We start from the raw sequence: 27,411 nt of genomic DNA on the forward strand, positions 1-27,411 counted from the left end.
CAGTGATGAATCGTACAGTATACATACAGTGATGAATCGTGCAGTAACATACAGTGATGAATCGTGCAGTAACATACAGTGATGAATCGTACAGTATACATACAGTGATGAATCGTACAGTATACATACAGTGATGAATCGTACAGTATACATACAGTGATGAATCGTACAGTAACATACAGTGATGAATCGTGCAGTAACATACAGCGATGAATCGTGCAGTAACATACAGCGATGAATCGTGCAGTAACATACAGCGATGAATCGTACAGTATACATACAGCGATGAATCGTACAGTATACATACAGCGATGAATCGTACAGTAACATACAGCGATGAATCGTGCAGTAACATACAGCGATGAATCGTACAGTAAACATACAGCGATGAATCGTGCAGTAACATACAGCGATGAATCATGCAGTAACATACAGCGATGAATCGTGCAGTAACATACAGCGATGAATCGTGCAGTAACATACAGCGATGAATCGTGCAGTAACATACAGCGATGAATCCTACAGTAACATACAGCGATGAATCGTACAGTAACATACAGCGATGAATCGTACAGTATACATACAGTGATGAATCGTACAGTAACATACAGTGATGAATCGTACAGTATACATACAGTGATGAATCGTACAGTAACATACAGTGATGAATCGTACAGTATACATACAGTGATGAATCGTACAGTATACATACAGTGATGAATCGTACAGTAACATACAGTGATGAATCGTGCAGTAACACAGTGATGAATCGTGCAGTATACATAGTGATGAATCGTACAGTATACATAGTGATGAATCGTACAGTATACATAGTGATGAATCGTGCAGTAACATACAGTGATGAATCGTACAGTAACATACAGTGATGAATCGTACAGTAACATGCAGTGATGAATCGTACAGTAACATGCAGTGATGAATCGTACAGTAACATGCAGTGATGAATCGTACAGTAACATACAGTGATGAATCGTACAGTATACATACAGTGATGAATCGTACAGTAACATGCAGTGATGAATCGTACAGTAACATGCAGTGATGAATCGTACAGTAACATGCAGTGATGAATCGTACAGTAACATGCAGTGATGAATCGTACAGTAACATGCAGTGATGAATCGTACAGTAACATGCAGTGATGAATCGTACAGTATACATAGTGATGAATCGTACAGTATACATACCGTGATGAATCGTACAGTAACATACAGTGATGAATCGTACAGTAACATACAGTGATGAATCGTACAGTAACATAGTGATGAATCGTACAGTATACATACAGTGATGAATCGTACAGTAACATACAGTGATGAATCGCACAGTATACATACAGTGTCGAATCGTACAGTATACATACAGTGATGAATCGTACAGTAACATACAGTGATGAATCGTACAGTAACATACAGTGATGAATCGTGCAGTATACATACAGTGATGAATCGTACAGTATACATACAGTGATGAATCGTGCAGTATACATACGGTGATGAATCGTGCAGTAACATACAGTGATGAATCGTACAGTATACATACAGTGATGAATCGTGCAGTAACATACAGTGATGAATCGTACAGTATACATACAGTGATGAATCGTGCAGTAACATACAGTGATGAATCGTACAGTATACATACAGTGATGAATCGTACAGTATACATACAGTGATGAATCGTACAGTAACATACAGTGATGAATCGTACAGTAACATACAGTGATGAATCGTACAGTAACATACAGTGATGAATCGTACAGTAACATACAGTGATGAATCGTACAGTATACATAGTGATGAATCGTACAGTATACATACAGTGATGAATCGTACAGTAACATACAGTGATGAATCGTACAGTAACATACAGTGATGAATCGTACAGTAACATACAGTGATGAATCGTACAGTAACATACAGTGATGAATCGTACAGTAACATACAGTGATGAATCGTGCAGTAACATACAGTGATGAATCGTACAGTAACATACAGTGATGAGTCGTACAGTATACATACAGTGATGAGTCGTACAGTAACATACAGTGATGAATCGTACAGTATACATACAGTGATGAACCGTACAGTAACATAGTGATGAACCGTACAGTAACATACAGTGATGAATCGTACAGTAACATACAGCGATGAATCGTACAGTATACATACAGCGATGAATCGTACAGTAACATTCAGCGATGAATCGTACAGTAACATACAGCGATGAATCGTACAGTAACACAGCGATGAATCGTACAGTAACATACAGCGATGAATCGTACAGTAACATACAGCGATGAATCGTACAGTAACATACAGCGATGAATCGTACAGTATACATACAGCGATGAATCGTACAGTATACATACAGTGATGAATCGTGCAGTAACATACAGTGGTGAATCGTGCAGTAACATACAGTGATGAATCGTGCAGTAACATACAGTGATGAATCGTACAGTATACATACAGTGATGAATCGTACAGTATACATACAGTGATGAATCGTGCAGTAACATACAGTGATGAATCGTGCAGTAACATACAGTGATGAATCGTACAGTATACATACAGTGATGAATCGTGCAGTAACATACAGTGATGAATCGTGCAGTAACATACAGTGATGAATCGTGCAGTAACATACAGTGATGAATCGTGCAGTAACATACAGTGATGAATCGTACAGTATACATACAGTGATGAATCGTGCAGTAACATACAGTGATGAATCGTGCAGTAACATACAGTGATGAATCGTGCAGTAACATACAGTGATGAATCGTGCAGTAACATACAGTGATGAATCGTACAGTATACATACAGTGATGAATCGTGCAGTAACATACAGTGATGAATCGTACAGTATACATACAGTGATGAATCGTACAGTATACATACAGTGATGAATCGTGCAGTAACATACAGTGATGAATCGTGCAGTAACATACAGTGATGAATCGTACAGTATACATACAGTGATGAATCGTGCAGTAACATACAGTGATGAATCGTGCAGTAACATACAGTGATGAATCGTGCAGTAACATACAGTGATGAATCGTACAGTATACATACAGTGATGAATCGTACAGTAACATACAGTGATGAATCGTACAGTAACATACAGTGATGAATCGTACAGTATACATACAGTGATGAATCATACAGTATACACAGTGATGAATCGTACAGTAACATACAGTGATGAATCGTACAGTATACATACAGTGATGAATCATAGGCTGTAAGACCAGAGATAGTTAATAACATCAGTTGTCTTTCAGGTTCATTGTTTTAGACACTTGACAGACTTTATGAGGAGCACCGGGACTTCCTTCGTTTCGAGTGACACAACTTTCCCAGACACGTCGTGATTTAATTAAGCTGGTTTGGCCCTAGTGAATGCTGGGTAATCAGCAGAGCCACGCTTCACTGGCCGCGCGAGCAGGTGGAGAAACGCTGATAAACACCCACAATTATGCAGAAGTAAATTGGTTTGGCGAAGAGCTTCGGTTCAGGAACACGTAATGGTGTGTGTGAAGCCGCGTTATCTGCTCGTTCCAGGTCTATGACTTCCTCTGTGAGTGTTCGAACGTACAAACACACTTCAGCTCTCCTTCTTTGACTCCGTCTCTCTGCTGGTATTTCTGTTTCTCGTTTTTTTCCCTCCGTCTCTCTCTTTTGTGTGAGTGTGTGAATCGTGTGGTTCCTTCATGTCCTCAGGTCGTGTTTTGGCACTTTTTTTTGCTTCTCCATCCATAAACTGGCTATAGTTTCCATCACTCTTCATTTGTTTTAATTGAGCGGGGCTAGCTGTCACGACTCCAATGAAAACCTCTCATGGTGGGTTTATTTTTGCAAGCCAGTTTCTGTGAAGACTCAAACTGTGATGTTTTGCCTGCAAAAAATAAGCCCTATTGAACGTTTCCACTGTTACCAACCAGGAAAAATAGTTCACAAATTATGTAAGTTCATTATTTACTCACCATTATGTCATTCCAAACACTATTTTTCCACAAAAAACACATGGTTTGAGGAATCATTCATGTCTGGAGCAGAAACGCTGCTGGACGACTTGCGATTTGATCACATCACATTAAACGCATACTAGAGCTGCACGATTAATCGTTAAAAGATTGCAATCTCTTCCTAAATGACAACGATTCACCTGTGTCTGTTAAACCTCTGACAAAATCACAGCGAAACATTCAGATCTGTGTCTGTGCTGCCGCTGATATAGATAGACGTTATCATGTAAGAAACGGCTTCACAAACAGTCTTTTCAGCCACTTTTTGTTACAAATATTCAGATTATCACAAAAGAACTGGGATAAAAGATTATAGTTCAGATATATACACTGACGTCTACTGTAGCGATCAAAATAAAGCAAACCACCTTTAAAAAGTAACTTGAAACTTCAAATAAGGATTGTATCAATTACATCGTTACACCAGTAGGTGGCGACAAGTGACTGTTAAAAAATGTATTTGTCGCTGAATCATTCATTCAAGAGATTTGTTCAAAAACGCTGATTCATCCAGTAATGAAACAAGTGAAGTCTTTATGAGTGAGTCATTGAATCATTCATTCAAGAGATTTGTTCAAAAACGCTGATTCATCCAGTAATGAAACGTGAAGTCTTTATTAGTGAGTCATTGAATCATTCATTCAAGAGATTTGTTCAAAAACGCTGATTCATCCAGTAATGAAACAAGTGAAGTCTTTATGAATGAGTCATTTATTCATTAATTCAAGAGATTTGTTCAAAAAAGCTGATTCATCCAGTAATGAAACAAGTGAAGTCTTTATGAGGGAGTCATTGAATCATTCATTCAAGAGATTTGTTCAAAAGCGCTGATTCATCCAGTAATGAAACAAGTGAAGTCTTTATGAGTGACTCATTGAATCATTCATTCAAGAGATTTGCTCAAAAACGCTGATTCATCTAGTAATGAAACAAGTGAAGTCTTTATGAGTGAGTCATTGAATCATTCAAGAGATTTGTTCAAAAGCGCTGATTCATCCAGTAATGAAACAAGTGAAGTCTTTATGGGTCATTGAATCTTTCATTCAAGAGATTTGTTCAAAAACACTGATTCATCCAGTAATGAAACAAGTGAAGTCTTTATGAGTGAGTCATTGAATCATTCATTCAAGAGATTTGTTCAAAAGTGCTGATTCATCTAGTAGTGAAACAAGTGAAGTCTTTGTGAATAAATCATTGAATCATTAATTCAAGAGATTTGTTCAAAAGCGCTGATTCATCCAGTAATGAAACAAGTGAAGTCTTTATGAGTGAGTCATTGAATCATTCATTCAAGAGATTTGTTCAAAAACAGTGATTCATCTTGTAATGAAACAAGTGAAGTCTTTATGAGTGAGTCATTGAATCATTAATTCAAGAGATTTGTTCAAAAACACTGATTCATCCAGTAATGAAACAATTGAAGTCTTTATGAGTGAGTCATTGAATCATTCATTCAAGAGATTTGTTCAAAAACAGTGATTCATCTTGTAATGAAACAAGTTTAGTCTTTATGAGTCATTGAATCATTCACTCAACCCTATTTAAAAAAAATTATTCAGACTAATTAAACATTTTTAAATAGACTTCAGCAATTAACATTTTGTCGAACTTCTAGTAAATGACATGTTATTTTGCTTAGTTGTCTGTCTGTTCAGAATCACTATCTTTTATTTGAAACATAAAAAAACGTGATTCTTAATTCATCCAGATTCGTGCAGCTCTAACACATACTTATTTAAACAATAATTAGTGGTCATTGCAAAGCATCACTATTACTATCTCGCATACTTCTTCCTTCCGTACAAATGTTGATATGTAACTCATCCCGCACCGTTTGTCCGCAACACTGCTATGACTTTTATAAGCGGTCGGGCGTAAAATTTTCATCCAGACGGCCAGAAATCCAATAGAATTAACATTGGACATAACTTTGTGACATCATATCATTGCCTTAATTATTATAATTGAATGTTCTAGATGCTTGAAATTACATAGATGAGCAGTGATAGAGAAAACAAGCATTTATGCTAGTGGACATTGCACTTAAAGCTTTTGTTTTTGAGATATTGACCTGACACAACTTGCCCCAGTCTCCCTGACTGGTGATTGATTGATTTTCTCTTTTCATTTAAAGAATCATTTCAGATACTTTTGCTTCACAGTGTGATGTAAATGAGTTAGTGCTAACATTCACAGAAGACAGTGTCGTGGTTTGGAAGCAGTTTAGATGTTTTCGCAGCGTCGGGTTCTTTGAAGCCGTTTCTTCAGCTCCAGGTTTGTGGACTTTGGCACTCGTGTTGCGAAGCAAATTCTAACCAGACCAAAACCATGGAAAAAAAAAATGTCATGATGACTTGAAATAAAATAAACATTAGCTAAAATAAAAAAAATATGAAAGGTTATTTTGTTTCAGCTAGTTGCCAAGGCAGCATTTTTCATTTTCATTTAGTTTAACTTGATGTACTAAAATAACTAAAAACAAAAACTTAAAGTCCCCCTGTGGTTGAAATCCAGCTTTTAATGTTGTGTATGTGTCTATGTGGTGTTTTTAATGGTGTTCATGTGTAAATTCATAAGTCGACAGCATTGCTGAGTATTTCCTCCTTAAAACTGCAGTGAACCAAAGACAGTCTCAAAAACACGCTTTGAAATCGCTGGTGTTTCTGACGTCACAAACTACCTTGTAACCAATCAGATCAACGTGTGATCGTCAACCAGTGGATCTCTGAGCTGAGTGAGTGAGTGGAGGCGGGGCTCATTTGCATATTCATAGAACCGCACATACTAAATGAGGCAAGGGTGTCGAGTTACATTTAAGATATTTTAAGGCATGAATAATTGTTTTTCAAAGAAAAACGTCATTTTAGTGATCAAAGACGAGTTTTAAGGGATAAAATTGACTACAGGGCGACTTTAATAAAAGCTATATAGACATATTTATATATTATATCAATGATACTGACCCTGATGGATTTTCTCTTCTGCTAGAGCCGTTCAGTCAGAGGGTTTGCCTGACATTGTGAAATGAGAAATATATTTTGATGAATCATAGACGCTTTGATCATGTATTGAGTTCATATTGTGCTGCGTCATCATGTGTTTCATGACCCGAGGCTGTGATGTTCTGGTCAGATTGCTCTGTTCTTCATGGTTTGTGACATTGAGGACACTCAGACTGGTATTGATCAGACTAATGGAGCTCAGAAACCTCTCGCTCGGGCTTTAAACACACTGGAGTCTGTGTCAGACTCACAGAGATGCTCTCAAAGTCCTGCTGACTTCTGCTTATAGGAGACATCTTTAAATAAGATTATATTTAATTCATGTATTTATTTTTTATGATTTTATTTAATCTATTTCATTTTTTCACTTGATTTATTATTTTAATTCTATTTAATTCATTGTTTTAATTCATATTTTCTCCTATGACTGAATTAATTAATTAATATATATTTTATTTCATCTGTTTATTTAATTTTATTTTTATATTTATTTGGTTTAATTCTATTTAACTCATTATAATTTTCCCCATTGAGAACATGTTTATTTATTTAATCTTTTTCATTTATTTCATTTGATTTTTTTCAATTATTTTAATTTTTTTATTCATTTTTCCCCATTGAGATCATATGAGTGAATGTATTTATTTAATCTGTTTTTCATTTATTTTATTTTATTTTATTTTAATTATATTTATATAGCATATTAAAATAATAAATATATTTAATTCATATTTCATAAATTATTTCCCCATATGAGTGAATTTATTTATTTATCATCTATTTATTTCATTTGATTTATTTTAATGATATTTCAATCATTGTAATTTTCCCCAATTTTTTTATTTTATTTTCATGTTTTTTTTTATGATTTTATTTCATAAATGTATAAAATATAGTAAATTATTATTATTATTATTATTATTATTTTTGTAGTTTGTTACAGCTCTTCACTATCCTGCTAATAAAAAAGTGACAAAAGCCAATAGATTTGAAATCTATTAGTGTAGTGCAGGGATCAGCAACTCCGGTCCTGGAGGGCCACTGTCCTGCAGAGTTTAGCTTCAGCCCTGATAAAAACTCACCTGCCTGTATCTATCTAGTAATCCTGAAAACACTGATTGCCTTGTTCAGGTGTGTTTAATTAGGGTTGGAGCTAAACTCTGCAGGACAGTGGCCCTCCAGGACCGGAGTTGCTGATCCCTGGTGTAGTGTGTCTGAAGTGTGTGTTCATTAGATCTCTTCACACACTCTTGTGTAACTCAGGCTGAAGTCTCGGCTGAGGAGACAGGAGCTCTAGAGGAGGCTCTCAGCTTTAAAGGTTCAGGTTTATACACTCGTTCTCAGTCCTTGTGTTGATGTTTAACACGAGAGACGGGATGAAGGATGGCAGCGCATCAGAAAGCCCTGGTCTGAGTGACACTTCAAGAATGAAGTGGTTTCAGAGTCTAGTGTGATGTTGTTCTTCGCTCGTTCTGCAGATGAAAACCTCATGGCCTGCAGACGTCGGTGTGTGAAAGGTCTTTATGTGTATTAATGGAGCGCAGGTCTCGTTCTCCTGCTCACACAGACGTGTTGAAAGGTCCTCCTCCTAATGTACTTTCTCTAATGAAGACTTCAGTCGACGCAAACTCTGAATCAACATCCACCAATGCTATATTTTCTAAATGTCATAATCAAAATAATGTTAAAAATAATCAAACAAGTATTCATTACTTTAATGAGCTCATTGTATCTGCATTAAATAATTACATTGTTCAAATGAATACCTTTTTCGCTAACTGTGATTTTGTCTATATACATTCCTGAAATACATAACTCAGACAGTTTCCTCTGATATCAGATCACTGTAAATTGTAATGTGGACTCATGCACTTTCTGTAAAGCTGCTTTGAAATGATGTGATTGTGAAAATAACCGTGAACTGAATTAATGTTTAGTTGTGTTCTGTTGCAGGTCCACACCAAGTTCCACTGCCGCCAGGCTCACGCTCCCGGGTCGGACACGTCTTGCCTCTCGTTCTCCTACGACGGCGTGACTCTGGCGTCTCGAGGAGGTGAGAGTCGGAGATATACTGATACTGTACATAAGAGCTCTTTATATAATCTGAAAATACAGAGAAAACACGTTAAGACAAGGAATAACATTCTTTGGCATATATACAATGTTTATATATATAATATATAAACATAAATATTAAAGGAGAACTTGGTAGCTTTTTTAACTTAATAAAACTGTCTAGAAATCATTTGGATGGTTAAACAACCTGTTCTGGTGATATTGGTGACTTTCCCCGCTCCCCCCAGCGTTCCCAGGCGGAAAACCAACCTTGCAACTTGTTCACTACCGTCCCGGCAAGATAGAAATTGGAAGTCTCGTGAGAAGCGAAAGCGAGAACGAGAACGAGCGCGAAACACAAATTGCTTTACGGCAATTCGACATAAACACACACGCATTTATGATGTATTACCAGATTACCCACCTCGATAGACATAGCTCCACGCCATACAGTTGGCTTGCTCCGATCAAAACAAACGCACATGAGCAGCGGTAGAGAGGGGGAGGAGGACGCCGCAAGTGAGTTTTTTACGACTGTGTTGTGAAATATACGCCCCCCCACAGCTGTAGGGGGAGCTCGTGGGGAAAACATGCGACAACAAAAGGGAAAATCAGCGAAGAAGTGACTAGAGTTCGCTAGAGTTGCCGAGTTCTCCTTCAATGTATGTGTGTGTAAATACAGAATTTAATTACATTTAAAAAATTTACATTAATTATAATTTATCTAATTGTTTATAATAAAACTTTTTAAGTGTATTTGTTTTATTTATGAAATTTATTAATATATACTGTATACATTTTTTAAAAACATGACATATATATAAATATACACACATTTTTAATAAATTGTATTAATTCTATTATTTTTATATTTATCTAATCGTTTAATAATATACAGTGTATACATGTATATATATATATATATATAACTTTTAACCTTATGTATAAATTTATATATATATATATGGTTAAAAGTTTTTGTTTATTTATATATATATATATATATATATGTTTCATGTTATTTGGATACAATCACGCTTCGTGTTTGTGTTGAGCATATTCTCACATATTCAAAATATTCTAGCATTTAAAACATTTCAATTCTATTGTTAGCATTTAAAACAGATTAAAATTATTATATATATTTTTTTCATACATTTAAAAGTGCTATATGTAAGAATTTTCATGCATTAATCGCTTTTTTATTGCCACTGTGTGAACAGCTTGTAATGAAACTTAAACGACGAGCCCTTCCGCGACTTCAGGTTGTCTGTGAACGCCTGTAGACGTTTTGTGTGAAGGATTTTTCTAGGAAAATCCAAAAGGATGTGACGGTTTCGCAAAATATCATAACAGTATAATTTGAATGACCTCATCTCTGGACATGATGGCGGGATGCTCATTAACAGTATATCAATGCAAATACATTTTAGCCTACATGGTCAGATATACTGCCTGTGTGATATTATTCATAATTTATCAAAATTATTCATACCATGAAATAAGATTTCATTCATACCGCTCACCCCTATCCTGTCCTGACAACTGAATATGTGGGTTTTAAATGCTAAAATATATTGAATATGTGGGAATATGGTGGACACAAACACAAAGCGTGATTGTCTCCAGATAATGGAGGTCTTGTCTCACCGTGACCTTTGACCCCGACATGGAAACGACCCGTGTGTGTGAAGGCAATCACACTTTGAATGGTGTTAGTCAGCACGTGTCTGGAGATCCCATCAGAATCACGATTCTCCGACTCATCCCGACGGACAATGACACAGATTCAGGAAAGCACCTTCTGACATCATGGGATCATGTGATGTCATTTTCCAACCCTTGTTGTGTGTGTGTGTGTGTGTGTGTGTTTGCAGGAGACGACACGCTAAAGACGTGGGACATTCGGAGCTTCAGGAAGCCTCTCGGACAAGTTACTGGATTGACCTCCTTCTTTCCCATGTAAATAAAAAACTTCCATAAACAGACGCAACGTTTACACCCTTAACACTTCTGCAAATAATGTTATGAAAATTCGTTATTAATTGTTTACAGATTGATCGATCTCTATTCTTAGCATATTTAGAAAATATTAATAATTAAATGTATTATATGATTTAGTATAATTTAACATAATATAATATAAATGAACATAATATAATTTAACATAATTTAACTCAATATAATTTAACAAAATAATATACTTTAACATAATATAATAATTATTTAACATAATATAATGTAATTAACAATATAATTTAACATAATATAATATAATTTAATATTTAACATAATATAATTTGATATAATTTAACATAATATAATATAATTTTACATAATATAATTTAACATAATATAATTTTACATAATATAATTTCATATAATTTAACATAATATAATTTAACATAATTTAACATAACAAAATATAATTTAACATAATATAATTTGATATAATTTAACATAACATAATATAATATAATATGCATGTGTCTTTAATTAGCTCATATTAATTGAGAGGATGTATGAAATATTAGTAGTTTTTCAAAAATCATTTGTCACTTTCAGGATCATTTAAAATTAACTTGTGAAGGTACAGAAATAGATTGATTTTTTTTTTTAAATATGAAAAAATATGATACCCAAGTTATGATTCACTCTCCCTTATGCGTTCATATGAATGCAAAATCTCGATGTTTATTTAAAGAAAGGTGTTTTAAAGAAAGAATAATGCATGTAATAATGTTATAATATTAACCTTTTACATATTTAATGCATTATAATGTGGTGTCGGACATGAATCATGTGTAAATGGAGTTTTATTGCAGTATTGTTAAAGTTATAACTGTAAATCAAGTTACAACAGTCCGAATAATTCAGGGAATTTCAAAAGTGTAATTTACAGGCCTGGAGAATATTTTGTATGGTTGAAATATATATATATGGTTATGGTCAGTTTTAAAGGATTTCCTCAGATAGAGTTTTTGAGTTCAGTCTGTAAAATCATTTCATTTCTTCAGAAATATCTGGAAAAGTCATGGAATTAGAAACTGGTATTTTAATATTATTTATCCACCACTATAGTAATAATGAATATTTGAGCTTTTATTTTTATATTTTCAGTTTAAGTTTTAGTCATTTTCTTAAATATTTTTTTATTATTATTCTTATTTCAATTTCCTGTTTAGTTTTTATGATTTTAGTGCTTACACATATTTCATTCGTTTGCAAATGCCAAGTTGGCAAGTTTTTAAGTTTAATTTTTTCTCCTAATATTTATATTTCAGACTTATTTCGATGAATTAAAATGATTTTGAACAGTGTTAGTTTTGGTGGTACACATCATGTCAGTTTTTCATGAAGCTGATTATGAATTGTTATAAGGCATTATGAAATGTAAACACCTGTTCGTGTTTTCTCTTTATTTCAAATTTTGTAGATTAATTATGATTATTAATCAAACTGTTTTCTGGGATCAGGACGGACTGCTGCTTCAGCCCAGATGATAAACTTCTCCTGACGGGAACATCGGTCAGGAAAGACGAAGGAAACGGGAAGCTGGTGTTCTTCGAGCGACAGTCTCTTCAGAAGGTCTATGAGATTGAAGTGGCCGATACGGTAGGTTATACGTGTGCGTTATTATGAGTTATGTAGTGCTGAGTCTTTACTTATAATGCTTCCAGATCACAAAATATGATTTGATAAAGTGCATTGAAGTATGGATCTGATTTACACTTGACTGACAGGAGCAGCAAATTCACACTTACCTAATATAAGATATGTTTTAGATATAATAAGCTTTATTTTATACATTTATTTTCATGTAAATTATGATTATAATTTGTATTATTACTATATCCAGATCCTTCATAATTGTCAATTCTTTTACTTCAATGAAAGGTTAGTTGTTAATGATGTATGTAATGATACATACATCATTATTGCAGATTAATTTATTATACTATGTATTTAAATTATTTATTATTTTATATTTTATTTATACCATTATGTTATTAATTTATACTGGGGGTGGAACGGTACATGTATTCGTACTGAACTTAAACGGTACGGGCGTCACGGTTCGGTGCATGAATACACACGGAGAATACACGGTATAAAAATAAAACTCGCGTGCAAATGAATTAATGTAATGCGGAACTACTGTTAGATACGCGGGTGCTTTAGGGACACCTAATCTGTAGCTCCGCCTTAGCTCTGAAGCTCAGTGGCTATAATCATAGACAGGCTAGCTATAATGAACAGGCTTCGATGTCAAGTTTGCAATGCTGGAATATGTTGTGTGTGTGCGTGCGTGCGTGCGTGCGTGTGTGTGTGTGTGTGTGCTGAGAGAGGCGCGGGCGCGATCAAACAGTGGAAACATAAAAACATACTCCGTCATTTTGTTCATAGGACAACGTTCAAACTGCAAAGTGTTTACTTATATTTGTGTACACTCGCAATAAAACACAACATTGTGCTTTTGTCAAACTAAACTCTTGTCAAACTGTAACCTACAACTGTCACCCAACACAGTGAGTAAGTTACACATTCTACATTGATTAAAAGAAAATCAAATTAGTATTATTTTTTACAGAAATAAATTATCTATAATTCAGATGAGAATAAAGTTAGTGTTAATTAAAATTAAGGAAAACAAATATATTGATCTGAAATATAGCAAATTAATTTTAAATTCATTCAGGTACAATTACCAAACATATCTCAAGATCTTTTTATTAATTTAATTAATAAACTAATTATATAAAACTATTGTCCATGCACTACAAATAAACTGGTTCTATGCCTTTACTTTATTAATAAAACTTATTTAAAAAATACAAGGCATTGTAAAACTTAAGACATTTATTTTCCTTTGGTGGTACAGCCTACAGACATGCACAATAAAATAAATTGCCTTCTACATTTTTGTTTTGCTTTTCCCTCCATTGTACCGAACCGTGATGTCTGAACCGAGGTATGAACCGAACCGTGACTTCTGTGTACCGTTCCACCCCTAATTTATTTGAATATTAGCGTTTATTTTTATAATTTAATAGTTTTAGTAACAATTTTTCAGACAATTTTTATGAATTTTTTATTTGTCTATTTTATATTTTTCTATTTTTATAAAATTATTTCACATAGATTTTATATGTATTTATTATTATTATTATTATTACAAATTAACAATTTGTATTTTAATAAAAAAAAATATATTTATATATATAATATTTATTATTATTATTATACTTTTTTAACTATTTATGTTTTTATATATCATAATATATTATACTTTTTATTTTAGTAGTAGTGGTAGTAGTATTATAGTAATTATCTACTATATTTATTATTTGAATTGATATCCAGATGTGCATGTACTGGCAGCTCTTATTTATACTTATATATGGAGAAGCCGAGAGAAAGCCACACGTCCCAGTAAAAGTGTTTTCTCTAATTGTCTGTAAGACTGCGGTCTTGAATGACTGGCTAAATATGGCGGCGTGAGATCACCAGTGCGTCTGCAGTGAGGAAACGAACCCTTCCTCCTGTGTGTCCCTGTGGACGCGCCGGGAACGCTGTCTTCCTCAATGCATTAGCTGGACTGACGCGAGGAGAACTCGATGCGCTGATCTGAAGCGAGTGAAAGCTCAAAGCTCCTGAGTGTGTGTCTCAGTCCCAGCACTCAGGCTCCAGTCATAACACCGTAAAGCTAATGCTCTCCAGCTCCGTGTGCTCGGTGTGTACCGCTGACAGCACGGCATAAAGCAGATGTTCGCTTCTCTCTGTGTGTGTGTAATCATTACAGACATTTTCCAAACCCTTCTTCTGATTCATGCCCACTGCTGCTACTCTACTCCAAAAGAAGAAAATCAAGCTTTCAATTTGTGTTGTGCATTTTGATGTAATAATTATTATTATTATTATTATTATTTCATTGTTATGTCATCTGTTTTTAGAGTTTGGCACAAATAATCAGCATCCATCGTTCCTATGCTCTCACATACACCTAGTGTCTCATATCAGGCTTTACAGAAGAATAACATCATCTGACACAAGGGTATTTCATTATTGCAAATCAATATTATAATTATTTAAAAAAAGAAAATTCACATATATATTTTATTTATGATAAATTATTATTGTTATTATTATTTCATTATTGCATTGCATATTGATTTCATTTAAAAAAATAATATATTTTAATGTTTTATATATATATATATATATATATATATATATATATATATATATATATATGTATATATATATATAATTTGCATATTTTATTATTTAACATATTTTAACAAATATTTTATTTTTATATATATTTATTTAATATATATTTAATAAACATAATTTAATCTGACGTATAGGTATTTTTATTATTGCGAAAGAAATATGTTATACTTATTTTAACTGTTTATTTTATAAATGTATTTCATTTACATGTGTATACTAATTATTTTTATTTAATTACTGCAAATTTCTATATTATAAATTGTATTTTAATTCTTTATTTTATATATATTAGATTTTATTACTTTTTATTTTATATATAATTCATTCTTATTCTCATACCAGATATCAATCTGCTACATCGAATTTAATTTAGCTTGTTTGTGTTTGCAGATATGAATGTAATATTTTATCCTAAAATTAAAAGTATGCTATCATTTACTCGACGTCTTTGCAATATTATTTGTTTTATTTATCATATAAATAATCAAATATTTTTTATTATTATTATATCATATTATTATTATTATTATTATTATTATTATTTATCATAGAAATAATAATATTATTATTATTATTTTCCTCTGTGAAGCATTAAGTGAGACATTAGGCAGAATGTGCATGCTGCTCTTTTCCACACACTCCCAGAAAAAGGTACAAAAGCTGTCGACAGTACCCTTTCAAAAGGCTCCAACATGTACCAATTAGGCACGAATATATGCACTTTTGGCACCGATATGTACCTTTGGGTGACTAATATGCACTCTTTAGGTACAATAGTGTACCTTTTGAAAGGGTACCGCCCCAGTGACAGCTTTTGTACCTTTTTTTCTGAGAGTGTGCGAGCACAACGAAAGCTGACTTATTCTATTATTAAGCCCCATGGTTTATTATAGCAGTGGCCGACTTCGACTCTGGTCGGGTGTAAATACCTTTGGACCGTCCAGAGGACTAAAGTTATTTATAGCTGACCTGACGAGTGAGCTATTTACGGTGTTTATCCAGCAGGACGACTGAAGAATTTAAGTGCTGTCTTTATGAAGTGGTCCTGTGACAGACAGAGCCACCAATCATGCGAGTGTAAACACTGAAATAACCCCGCGCTGGACAGAGTAAATACTCCAGGGGTGGCTCTCCACTTCCAGGCCTGTTTCACAAGGTGCAAAAACCAGGTGAGACATCTGCGTCCTCATGCGACTCGATGCCCGGAGAACTAAAACAGAACCAGCCCTGCTCTCAGATTCGACTGATGTAGTGTTTATGGGACCGTTTTTACAGGCTTCTGGACTTGCACAGAAAAACTGAAGCTAGACATACAATATAAATGGTAAAACTTTACAATAAGGTTCTTTAGTTAACATTAGTTAAAGCTGCAGTCCGTAGTTTCTCCTCTTTGTCGCCATCTCTGTTTGAAATCTGCAATTGCAGTTATTCGCGGAATTATCAGCTTTACGTGGGTTGTGCCTCGGCTCGGCACAGCGCGGATGAATCCAGTGTTTTGAGGAGAACGTGCGGCTGTCAGTCACAGGTGTGGATCCTGGCATTCGCAGTCACAGATTTGACTTTTTGGAAGTTTGACCAACATGAGAATTTTCACCGGAAAATGTCGTCTGAACAAGTAACACCCACTTTAGCTCTGAGCAACTAAGTGGAAAAAAGCATTGCAGTAAATCGCACCGATTAACGATCGCTTATCATATCACGTCAAACCGTGCAAATTATTCTTTGTTCTCAAATTGTTAATGTTAACAACATCAGCATTGCGTGACTACATTTATTGTGTATTAGGGCTACCTGTAGTTCAGTTTCCATTTCTGCACAGTTTAATTTCTAATTGTCATCCCAACAAATGAATGATCCTTAGAACTGGTTCTAACCCGTCCAGCAGAACTAAAGCCGTCTCTGCGTCCGCTTTGAACCCCTTTCAAAACACGGACTTCACGCCACATTTCAATGTAATGACGCAAATCCACCAGTACCACTGGAATTAAAAACATTATTACAAGCTTACCGTTCTGAGTCGAGCTACGGCAAGCAGAGAGTTCTGAACACTGGCTGGTTATGTACTTGCTCAAAAATTTATTCCGGATCATTTTTAACCCAAAAAAGTTACGGACTGCAGCTTTAACTACATTAGTTTGCATGAACTGATAGCGAACTGCACTTATACAGCATTTATTAATCTTTGTTAATGTTAATTTCAACATTCACTAATACTTTATTAAAATCTTGTTAACATTAGTTAATGCACTGTGAACTAACATGAACTAACAAGAACAGCTTTATATTTTGTAACTAACATTAACAAATACAGTAACAAATGTATAGTTCATGCTAGTTAATACATTGACTAATGTTAACTAATGAACCTTGTGGTAAAGTGTTTCCCGCTTTGAGCTCGACGCAGGTTCATGTTCAGGTGTTTTAGCCGGTTGTAACGCCTCTCCGCTGTATTCCTGAGTTCAAAACCCTGTTTCATTGCATATCTTTTCCTTTTTACTCCAACATAACGAAAGCATCCGTGTGTCTCCGGCGCCGTGCTCATACTGTCAGTAAACAGCTTCTTTTGTTTAGAAAAGTTGGAAGATTTAATAAGTTGCTGAAATGCTGCCATAACCACAGTAAAGTGCTGAAGAAAGACTAATAATTAATCATTAATATTACATGCACTTTATATACATTATATATTTTATATATCAGTATTTATTATATATAAAGTGTATAACTATTGGAAATTAATGTTATAATTTGTATTATTATTTATTGTATATATAATATACATTATGTATTTTATTCATCACATTATCATTATTAGTATTACATTTATTAATACATATTTTATGCATGCAAGTTATAATAATTTCATTATTGCAAATTAATGTATTAGAATTTTTTTTGCTTCAATAATTTATATTATGTATTTTATATCTAATGTATTCTTATTATTATTGATCATTGCAAATTAGTATTTTGACATTTTAGTTATTTATTTTTAGTTATATATTAAATTATTATTGTATTAAATTATATTGAATTTGTTATTTCTTCATTGCAAAGTAATTGCTATAATTTAGATTTTATTAAATATTGTATATGTATTTTACTATTGTTATTGTTATTATTATTATTATTATTATTATTTATTTTATGTAACATATTATAATTTCACAATTTTATTATTGCAAATTAATGTTATATTATAAATGTAATATCAATTATATATTTTATTCTCTCACATTACCATTATTATCGTTACATTTATTTTATATAGATTTTATGCATGTAATTTATTATAATTTCATTGCAAATTAATATATTAGAATTATTTATTTTATGCATATTATACATTTATAATGTATTAATAGTCATATTAGTATTAAGTCATTAATTATTTTTTATTCATTTTTTGTATTTTATGTATATAATGCATTATATATCTAATTTATTATTATATAAATATATTATATATTATATAAATATATTAAAAATTAATATAACATATTTTTATTTATTTTATATGTATTATATTTAATTTATTGTTATTATTTAATTTATTTTTATTATTTAATTAGTTAATTTATTTTGTAAATTATGTGTGATGTATTACTATTATCATTATTTCATTATTTCATTTTATATTATTATATATTATATATATAATTTATCATTAATATTATTATGTGACATGAAAACATCCTAATGTCTTCTAAGGTACATGTTGTCCATATTTGTTCCACTTGCTCATCCAAGCACAAGCTCATCCTGTCCTGTAAACAGCTTGTTTTGCTTGGAAAAGATGGAAGATTGAATAAGATGCTTCAGTTTTTGCCATAACCGCAGTAAATGTGCTGAAGAAAGACCTGATTCACTCACATTGCCATTATTATCATTCCTCTTCGTGCTAGCAGAAACATTTGAGCTGCATATAAATACTCTGCATTATGAGTGTTTGTTTCACTGGCACATGATGGACTCGTTGAGCCGTTGATGCGTGTTTGGGCCCATATACAGTCAAACCAAAAAAAATTTAGACACCAGATATCATTTTTTATATTTTTTTACTAGTGTGTGCAGGACAGTATAGTTAATTTATGTAAGTTAAAATATGTGACCAAAGATGATTCGACACTTTGAGCCGATCATGTTTTGCTGAAGTGTGTTTTGTCTTTAATTGCTAATGCTCTTTTTACACACAGACTGAACAAAATGAAGCATTGCTTGGTGATTGGTTGAGCTAAACTGGTATTATCTAATTGTGTAGTTAAATTTAACAGCTGACAGATATTCAACATAATTCATGTGTGAGACAGTCTAACAGAAGGACGGACAAAACCAGTCAAATATCAACTGAGTTCTGCTCATATTTCATTACCATTTTCTAAACTATAGCGAATAAACTGTGAGAAATGTTGTAGAAGTTTAGTTTTGACTGTGTATATCGCTATATTTAGCTGTTCTCAGGCCAGGAAACTGAATTCCCATGTACTCTGTGATCCTCAAATATACAGATGTGCACGATCTAAAGCCTCCACACACACATGATTTCAAGGTAAAGCAGATTATATTTGTATTCCACCAAAAAAAGGCTCAGCTGGAAGCACATTTCAGATCCGCGGCCAAATCTTCCAGATCTTTTTCTAAATAATCAATTACTCGGCCACATGCCGACAGAGACGGATTAACCCCGTACATCCCGTTAAGTCAATCAGGACAGTGGAGACCCCTGCTACGGGACGGGACGGGGGGTGGGGGTCCTAAAGCCCTGTTCTAGGTCAGGCAGGCTTAACTGAAGGCAGAGAGGCTCAGGTTTGAGATGAACAGCTGGAGGAGGATAAGCAGATTCACCCAATGCCTCACAGGTCTTTCCTGATCCGCACAGGGAATGATCTGCACAGGGAATGAACTGCACAGGGAATGATCCGCACAGGGAATGATCTGCACATGGAGTGATCTGCACAGGGAATGAACTGCACAGGGAATGAACTGCACAGGGAATGATCTGCACAGGGAGTGATCTGCACAGGGAGTGATCTGCACAGGGAATGAACTGCACAGGGAATGATCCGCACAGGGAATGATCTGCACATGGAGTGATCTGCACAGGGAATGAACTGCACAGGGAATGAACTGCACAGGGAATGATCTGCACAGGGAGTGATCTGCACAGGGAATGAACTGCACAGGGAATGATCTGCACAGGGAGTGATCTGCATAGGGAATGATCTGCACAGGGAATGAACTGCACAGGGAGTGATCTGCACAGGGAATGATCTGCACAGGGAGTGATCTGCATAGGGAATGATCTGCACAGGGAATGAACTGCACAAGGAATGAACTGCACAGGGAATGAACTGCACAGGGAATGAACTGCACAGGGAATGATCTGTACAGGGAGTGATCTGCACAGGGAATGATCTGCACAGGGAATGAACTGCACAGGGAGTGATCTGCACAGGGAATGATCTGCACAGGGAGTGATCTGCACAGGGAGTGATCTGCACAGGGAGTGATCTGCACAGGGAATGATCTGCACAGGGAGTGATCCGCACAGGGAGTGATCTGCACAGGGAGTGATCTGCACAGGGAATGAACTGCACAGGGAATGAACTGCACAGGGAATGAACTGCACAGGGAATGAACTGCACAGGGAATGAACCGCACAGGGAGTGATCCGCACAGGGAGTGATCTGCACAGGGAGTGATCTGCACAGGGAATGAACTGCACAGGGAATGAACTGCACAGGGAATGATCTGCACAGGGAATGAACTGCACAGGGAATGATCTGCACAGGGAGTGATCTGCACAGGGAATGATCTGCACAGGGAATGAACTGCACAGGGAGTGATCTGCACAGGGAATGATCTGCACAGGGAGTGATCTGCATAGGGAATGATCTGCACAGGGAATGAACTGCACAAGGAATGAACTGCACAGGGAATGAACTGCACAGGGAATGATCTGTACAGGGAGTGATCTGCACAGGGAATGATCTGCACAGGGAATGAACTGCACAGGGAGTGATCTGCACCGGGAATGATCTGCACAGGGAGTGATCTGCACAGGGAGTGATCCGCACAGGGAGTGATCTGCACAGGGAGTGATCTGCACAGGGAGTGATCTGCACAGGGAATGAACTGCACAGGGAATGAACTGCACAGGGAGTGATCTGCACAGGGAGTGATCCGCACAGGGAGTGATCTGCACAGGGAGTGATCTGCACAGGGAATGAACTGCACAGGGAATGAACTGCACAGGGAATGAACTGCACAGGGAATGAACCGCACAGGGAGTGATCCGCACAGGGAGTGATCTGCACAGGGAGTGATCTGCACAGGGAATGAACTGCACAGGGAATGAACTGCACAGGGAATGATCTGCACAGGGAATGAACTGCACAGGGAATGATCTGCACAGGGAGTGATCTGCACAGGGAATGATCTGCACAGGGAATGAACTGCACAGGGAGTGATCTGCACAGGGAATGATCTGCACAGGGAGTGATCTGCATAGGGAATGATCTGCACAGGGAATGAACTGCACAAGGAATGAACTGCACAGGGAATGAACTGCACAGGGAATGATCTGTACAGGGAGTGATCTGCACAGGGAATGATCTGCACAGGGAATGAACTGCACAGGGAGTGATCTGCACCGGGAATGATCTGCACAGGGAGTGATCTGCACAGGGAGTGATCTGCACAGGGAGTGATCTGCACAGGGAATGAACTGCACAGGGAGTGATCTGCACAAGGAGTGATCTGCACAGGGAATGAACTGCACAGGGAATGAACTGCACAGGGAGTGATCTCCACCGGGAGTGATCTGCACCGGGAGTGATCTGCACAGGGAGTGATCTGCACAGGGAGTGATCTGCACAGGGAGTGATCTGCACAGGGAATGAACTGCACAGGGAGTGATCCGCACAGGGAGTGATCCGCACAGGGAATGAACTGCACAGGGAATGATCCGCACAGGGAGTGATCTGCACAGGGAGTGATCTGCACAGGGAGTGATCCGCACAGGGAGTGATCTCCACCGGGAGTGATCTGCACCGGGAGTGATCCGCACAGGGAATGATCTGCACAGGGAGTGATCCGCACAGGGAATGATCTGCACAGGGAGTGATCTGCACAGGGAGTGATCTGCACAGGTAATGAACTGCACAGGGAATGATCTGCACAGGGAGTGATCTGCACAGGGAGTGATCTGCACAGGGAATGAACTGCACAGAACTTAAGATCTGTTCAGATAGAGGACTTTCTTGGACAAAGTATAGTGATTTTTTTTTTTCTACTATGCTCCTCCTGTGCTGTTAACTAATGCCAAAAGATAATATTTCAAGTGCATTTGGATCCCCATAACTGCTGGATTTTCTTCTCTCTCTATATCTATCTATCTATCTATCTATCTATCTATCTATCTATCTATCTATCTATCTATCTATCTATCCGTCTATCTGTCTCTCTATCCGTCTATCTGTCTGTCTGTCTGTCTGTCTGTCTGTCTGTCTGTCTGTCTGTCTGTCTGTCTGTCCATCTTTCTATTTGTCTGTCCATCCGTCCATCCATCCAATGTTATCCATCCATCCATCCATCCCGTCCTATCCTCCATCCCATCTTATCCATCTTATCATATCCATCCTATTCATCTCATATTATTCATATTATCCATCTTATTCATCTTATTCATCCTATCATATCATCCTGTCCATCCCATATTATCCATATTATTCATCTTATCCATCCACCAATCAATCCTATCCTATCCATCAATCCAGATCGTCTTTTTTCTGTACAGCTTCATTATCTACTCATTTGATTCCAAAGCTGTTTTGTTTTATTTAACTTTTCATTTTAATTTTGTTTTACTTTTTTACTTTTGTTTTTTATGCATTTCTTTTCCATACGGCATGTTTGTATGACAGTTCACATCTGTCAAGCTCAAAAAAAGGACAGAAACACCATGCAAAGACCATAGAAGTAGTCCGTATGACTTTTATGCACTATATTGTTGTGCTTTAAATGGGTTTGCTTCATATTTAAAAGACAGGACCTTTTCTGTGGAGATTGGTAGTGATTCGTCATCTTGTGCATCAGTTTTGTATGGGGTTCCACAGGGCTCAATGCTGGGTCCAGTTTTATTTTCATTACACATGCTCCCTTTGTATGCCAATTTTAGGGAATATAATTTTTCATACCACTGTTGTGCAGATGACAATCAGTGTTACTTTCCCTTACATCAAAATGATGTTTCTAGTTTACAGTGTTTATTTGATTTTTTGAAAGATGACAGTCATTGGATGTCTGCCAATTTCCTTCAGTTAAATTAAACAAAGTCAGAAGTCTTAGTTTTTGGCCCCTCTGCTTCCACTGAGATGTTTGTCAGTAAATTAGGACCTTTTATCTGCTAACCTTCATTCACATGCTAGAAATGTAGGAATTCAGCATTGACATTTGATAAGTCAATGCTGTGGTCAGAAGTTGCTTCTATCAACTCAAGAAAATACCCAAAATGAAGTCATTTTTATCATCCAAAGATTTGGAGTCTGTAATGCATGCTTTCATCTTATCCCGACTGTATTATTGTAATGTATTGTACTTGGGTGTCTCACAGTCTTTACTGTCGCGTCTCCAGCTTGTCCAGCTAGACTTTTGACTGGAACAAAGAAAAGGGAACATATTTCGCCAGTGCTGGTCTTCCAGTCAAATATCGTATCCAGTTTAAAGCATTATCGTTTGTTTATAAAGGCCTCCACAGTTTGGCTCTTGCATGTATTTCTGATCTCCTTTTGTTTTATCATACATCCAGACATCTTTCGATTAACCAATGATAGTCTACGGTTGATTGCTCCCAGGATTCGTGCCTTTTTAGTGGCTGCTCCACAGCTCTGGAATAATCTGCCACTTTACATTAAATCTGCATCAACATAGATGAGTTTTAAGAACGGATTTAAAATCATCATATTTATTACTGCATATAGTCATAAGTAGGTGCAGTGATGTAATTTGTACATTGCATGTGATTATGTGTTGTGTCCTAGTTTTAATATTATTTGCTTAACATTTGTACAGCACTTTGGCCGACATCTGTTGTTTTTAAATGTGCTTTATAAATAAATGTGACTGACAGATATTTAATATATTTCGCAGAATTCATAGGATGCAGACCCAAATTTAAGTTGTTATTCACTGACATTCTTCCTCTATAGCTTTCAATTAGAATGCAAATGAGATTTGAGAGCATAACATTTAAAAATTTTATTTATTTTATATAATATTTTACATATAGATATTATTATTATTATTATTGCCTTATGGAAATATAATATATTATAATTTTATTTTAATTATAATTTATATAATTTAATTTAAATGCTATCTGCTATATGTATGTATTTATTTGGGTTAGATTTTCTTCAGTCACAAGTAAGATGGTAATATTTTTTTGTGTGTGTGTTTTTTTACTTTAATGGTGCCGTGTTTTGTACATGCTCACAAATGAACTGTCATTGTATACACTAAAAAGTTGGCAAAACTAAAAAAATTGAGGTAATCAGTTTCAAAGTTTAAGTAAGCAGAACTAGCATATTTTTATTTTGTACTTTGTACATACATTTTAATTGCCCTTAACTTATATTTGAGTAATCAAATTCATACATTTAATTTAAAATTATCATGTAGTTTCAACTTATAAATTTTAGTAGTGGAAACTTAGGTTCAACTAGCTAATTCAATAAATGCTAACTTGCTAATTGGTAACACAATGTTAACAAAATTAAACAACTAAATCTCCCACTTTAACATAAATCTGCACCCAAAAATATATATTTTATATTAATTTATATTAATCTAAATTAAAAGAAACAAGTTAATAAAACTCAAAACCATGAAACAATTCATATAACGTAAAATGTGTCAGTTTTGTGAACTCAAAAGAAAAAGAAAGTTTCTAAATACCCATAAAAGTAAATTCATTGAACAAAATAGTTTGTTTACAATGAATTATTTTGAGCATTACACTGTAAAAAAAAATTCTGCCTTAAATTTTTTAAATACAATCAACTCTGATGTTTAAGTCATTTCAACTTAAATTGTATTAAACTGACTTCAAATTTTTCTTTGAATCTTGTAAAAACATATGTTGACATTACTTATTGATCATATAATTGTTTACAGTGTAGGGTTTACAGTGTAGAAATGTGCTGCATGAAGACGTTTCCCCTGCATGAGATTCCAGGTATTCATGAGTCTGTTCCTCCATCTCACACACACACGCACACACACATGCCCACAAATCCCGAATGCCAAATATAGTCAACTGGAGATGAGCTGGAGGGCGTGAGATATCAGACGTCACCCTCTGCCATCGGTTTATGTTAAAAAAATATTATTTCATTAAAAATAATATGATTTCATAATCAATTCTTAAAGATAACTTATTTAGCAAGTCAAATTATTGGTATCCCTACCCCTAATTTATCGGATTGTGTCTCTACATTCACGTTGCGAAAGGCACAAAAATCTTAAACGACCCAGACCACCCACTTTACAAATATCTTTTGTAAAGTGCCATAGATATAGGTATAGGTTACCGATGTGTAGAGAGGCCAGGAATAGTAAGAGTTTTGTTCCTGTTTCTATACGAGCTCTAAATACATAGGAAATCGCCCATTGATACATCATGTATGCTCTCTTGTTGTTGTTTTTTTTGTGATGTCAGCCACTATTTTTGATGGTATTATGAATGATATGTTGATAATTTAACATGTTTATGTGTGTTTGTGTTATGTACGCATCTACGGTGGAAACAAATTTCCTCTCGAGGACAAATAAAATATTCATGGATGTGAATGCAAAGTTGTTCAGTATGAGGAGATCTATCAAATGATATGCATATTGTGTGGATGTGTGAAACACCATGTGATTACAGAGATGGAAAAGACCATTTACAGGCAATTTACCATGGGAAACATATGGTTTTCAAAGCTTTTTAACAGTTAAAGCGCCACCTATGGTCCGATCTCAATAAAATTTTGCATGCTTGTTTAGAATGTAATGTCACATATGCGCACCATTTTTCGTGAAGTTCTGATTTTTCGTTTAGGATTTATAGGCTTTCAAGTGTATTTTGCCACGCCCATTTTCTTTATAGCCATCCAAATGCAAAAGTTCAACTTTTTTTTTCTATGTCTATAATGAGTTCTCACTCTCGTTCTCTCCTCTGGTGTTGTTTCAGAGTGTTGTTCGCTGTCTTTGGCATCCCAAGCTGAACCAGATCATGGTTGGAACGGGGAACGGTCTGGCGAAGGTTTACTACGACCCAGTCAAGAGTCAGAGGTCTTCGTCACACTTCACACTCTCCCCTGTTTTTACACCCGCGTTTGTCCAGTTACCATTACAGACAGATTTGGACTGATTGAACCCACCGAGGAAACTCAGCGAAATGACTCACTCAGACTCGTTCTCGTTCATCATGACTCCATTTGAGCAAGATCAATCGTCTGCACGCTTAGAACAAAGTCACTGTTGTCAAACACAAGGCGAATTGTCCAAGAAAAAATTAGAAACAAAAGCGCTTTTGTGTTCAAACCTTTTTATTTACAAAAACTAGGAGCGGTAATATATTAAAATAATTAATAATTATATTTATTTATAATAAATTAAATAGTATTTATACAATAATAAATAAAATATTATTAATTTTTTTATTCACAAATAGCAATTTCAGTCTGATTTAATAATTTAGAGCTTGACATAAATAGAATATTTATATTTAAATGTGTCGTTTAAAAAAAATAGGAGTGCTAATATTACAATATAATTTATATGATAATAAATACATTCTATAATTAAATTTTCCAGTAGACCCAGTAATGTTTACCTGATTTATTTTAGAGCTTGACATAATAGAATATTTTTTTACAAAAATTAAGAGTGGGTAATATGTAATTTATTTTAATAATAAATAAATTCTGTAATTATATTTTTAAAATAATGTATATAATAATCGATTAATTCTTTAATAAATTCTGTAATCTTTACTCACAAAAAAATATATATATTTTA

General features: G+C 34.9%; 1 protein-coding gene across 2 annotated transcripts in view; it reads left to right on the top strand.

Annotated features, from left to right (window-relative positions):
* wdr70 (WD repeat domain 70) overlaps window positions 1-27,411 on the top strand; it is a 105,696-nt gene that overhangs the window by 62,983 nt on the left and 15,302 nt on the right. For both annotated transcript variants that reach the window (XM_081353588.1, XM_081353589.1), the window contains exons 11-14: window positions 9,010-9,109; window positions 10,989-11,073; window positions 12,588-12,726; window positions 26,582-26,682. In XM_081353588.1, coding sequence (XP_081209714.1) covers window positions 9,010-9,109; window positions 10,989-11,073; window positions 12,588-12,726; window positions 26,582-26,682 — 425 coding nt within the window. The remainder of the gene's footprint in view (window positions 1-9,009; window positions 9,110-10,988; window positions 11,074-12,587; window positions 12,727-26,581; window positions 26,683-27,411) is intronic.

The sequence above is a fragment of the Scardinius erythrophthalmus genome, assembly GCF_964197995.2.
Source record: "Scardinius erythrophthalmus genome assembly, chromosome: 23".
Taxonomy (NCBI): domain Eukaryota; kingdom Metazoa; phylum Chordata; class Actinopteri; order Cypriniformes; family Leuciscidae; genus Scardinius; species Scardinius erythrophthalmus.